Source organism: Miscanthus floridulus, unplaced genomic scaffold (genome assembly GCF_019320115.1).
Source record: "Miscanthus floridulus cultivar M001 unplaced genomic scaffold, ASM1932011v1 fs_815_5_6, whole genome shotgun sequence".
Lineage (NCBI taxonomy): Eukaryota > Viridiplantae > Streptophyta > Magnoliopsida > Poales > Poaceae > Miscanthus > Miscanthus floridulus.
Genome location: NW_027097312.1, coordinates 57,298 through 60,000, shown reverse-complemented (window position 1 = coordinate 60,000; position 2,703 = coordinate 57,298). Strand labels below are relative to the sequence as shown.

The following is a 2,703-nucleotide window of genomic DNA, read 5'->3' as shown; positions in this document are numbered from 1 at the left end:
AGTCAAAGGAATGTTAGTGCCAAATCATGCATATACTAGGTAGGACATAACATACCAGATAATTCCCTAGCTCGATCAGCAACTGTCCAGTTCAGATGACCTCCTAGCCTAGGATTTCTGTCTGCAAACAGCAAGCATGCATGCATATATACTGCTTTCGCTTAAAAGCTCCTAGAGAAGCAAATCTGGTCAAGAGGAGAGGATTACGTACCTGCAATGAAAGTCAAGTACACTCAGGCCGGCCGGTCTAATTCTCCAGCCTTGCATCGCCAACAAAGCATCAAATCTTTATCTGAAAACGACTCGACGTCTGAGCATTGGCGCTCGCGGTCGCGACATCCAAAGCCAGCCACAAGATAGGCCACACAGCACTGCTCCGCCCCAAGAATGACGCCAAGTGTCACGGCCTGGAGATGGATTCCACTGACACCCACCCTCCTATTAGTACTACTCTGCATTGCACTTGCAGCTAGCGTTGGTGACTTGACTTCCCCTTAGCCTCCCCACAAACTCATACTCCGACAACGCACATAGAGTAGCAGGATAGCATAGGAGACAGCCAGCCATGAGAGGTAGAGGATCAGGAGAAGACATATACACCCACATAGCATAGTGAAGGGAACACAACAGTCGGTCCTGCAGCTACAACAGGCTGCTGGTCTGGTCTTTGTAGTGCAACAAGTGCAAGTGACAGCCTCCCCGATCCGTTCATGAACTATAACTTCGGCGCCAACGTTGTCGACGAGGAGGTCGCTGGAAGAGGCGGCGGGGAAGGCCCGGCATGGGCCAGGCCCTGCGACGGGTGCCGCGGGGCGCCCAGCGTGGTGTACTGCCACGCCGACGCGGCGTACCTGTGCGCGTCGTGCGACGCGCGGGTGCACGCCGCCAACCACGTGGCGTCGCGCCACGAGCGCGTGCGCGTCTGCGAGGCCTGCGAGCGCGCGCCCGCCGTGCTGGCGTGCCGCGCCGAGGCCGCCGCGCTCTGCGCCGTCTGCGACGTGCAGGTCCACTCCGCCAACCCGCTCGCGGGGAGGCACCAGCGCGTGCCCGTGCTGCCGCTACCCGTCGCGGCCATCCCGGCTGCTTCTGCGTTTGCCGAGGCAGCGGCCACAGCCGTGGCCGTGGGTGACAAGGAAGAGGAGGTCGACTCGTGGCTGCTGCTCACCAACACCAAGGACCCAGTTTCAGACAACAACAATTGCAATTGCAGCAGCGACAACAACAACATCAGCAGCAACACCAGCACGTTCTACGCAGATGTTGATGAGTACTTCGATCTCGTCGGGTACAATTCCTACTGTGACAACCACATCAACAGCAACCCAAAACAGTACGGGATGCAAGAACAGCAACAGCAGCAGCTGCTGCTGCAAAAGGAATTTGAAGAGAAGGAGGGAAGCGAGTACCTGGTGCCTTCAGAGGTCGCGATGGCCAATGAGCAGCAGCAGCAGAGTGGCTATGGAGTTCTTGGGGCAGAGCAGGCTGCCTCCATGACTGCCGGGGTCAGTGCTTACACAGATTCCATCAGTAACAGCGTGAGTCCATCTATTACTACTATTACTATCACTATATATGCTGTCATGTGCTTGTTTTGAGGTTTCAATGTTATTTTAGGGGTAAGTAGTCCAAATTTATCCTCACCATTTTACACTTCATCTTGTCTTTTAGGAGTACTTTGCAACAGTTAAAAAAAGATTGCACCTTTTTTCCATGTGCAGAATTAACGTCCATAAATTAAACCACATCTACTACATATCATTGCAGGGTCGTCTATGACACCTGCAATGCCCTTATGATTCGCATATTTCAGTGACCATTCGCCGATTCCATCTCAGATATCTTTCTCATCATCAATGGAAGTGGGTATAGTACCAGACAACATGGCAGCAACAGACATGCCAAACTCCGGCATCCTGCTGACACCTGCTGGAGCCATCAGCCTCTTCTCGTCAGGTCCTTCGCTTCAGATGCCATTTCACTTGACCTCCATGGACAGAGAGGCCAGGGTCCTCAGGTACAAGGAGAAGAAGAAGAGCAGAAAGTTTGAGAAGACCATACGTTATGCGACGAGGAAGACATATGCAGAAGCACGGCCGAGGATCAAGGGGCGCTTCGCCAAAAGATCTTCTGATATGGAAATCGAAGTGGACCAGATGTTCTCAACTGCAGCTCTGTCGTCTGGTGGTAGCTATGGTACCGTTCCATGGTTCTGAAGGAACTTTGGTGGATGAGACATTATTACCATATATATATGTGTAATAGGAACATGTGTTGACCATAGTGATAAGGTCGAGTACCTTAGCATTTGAGTTTTGGTTTCTAATTTCATATAGCAGGTCAACATATACTGTTAGTACCTGCTCAGTCACTCTTAACACTTTTAAGTGAACAGAGAGCAAAATAAATAAATAAAATGGAATTGGGAATTAGTGTGCAAATCATTCTTTGTTGCCACAGATTAGCAGCAGCATAAAGCAGTAATGCTATGGAACAGGGACATGACTTCGTGATTCGAAACACTGTAGCTTGGATGGTTCAGTTATACCATGAGTGGTCAGTGGTCAGTGATCAGCACTATCTGATGTACTATGTAACACTCAGAGTGAAAAGTACCTAAACCATTAATATATACAAAAGCACCTCAGGCTATTTCCTGAATCAAACGAGAGAATATATCAGAAAGTGCTTTCTCATGCTCAGTGC

At 50.4% G+C, this 2,703-nt stretch overlaps 1 protein-coding gene across 1 annotated transcript; it reads left to right on the top strand.

Annotated features, from left to right (window-relative positions):
* Window positions 1-499: 499 nt before the first annotated feature.
* On the top strand, window positions 500-2,491 carry LOC136533229 (zinc finger protein HD1-like). Its single transcript, XM_066525801.1, has 2 exons — window positions 500-1,535; window positions 1,836-2,491. The coding sequence occupies exons 1-2, from the start codon at window positions 711-713 to the stop codon at window positions 2,211-2,213; spliced, it is 1,203 nt and encodes a 400-aa protein (XP_066381898.1). The 5' UTR covers window positions 500-710; the 3' UTR covers window positions 2,214-2,491.
* Window positions 2,492-2,703: the final 212 nt, after the last annotated feature.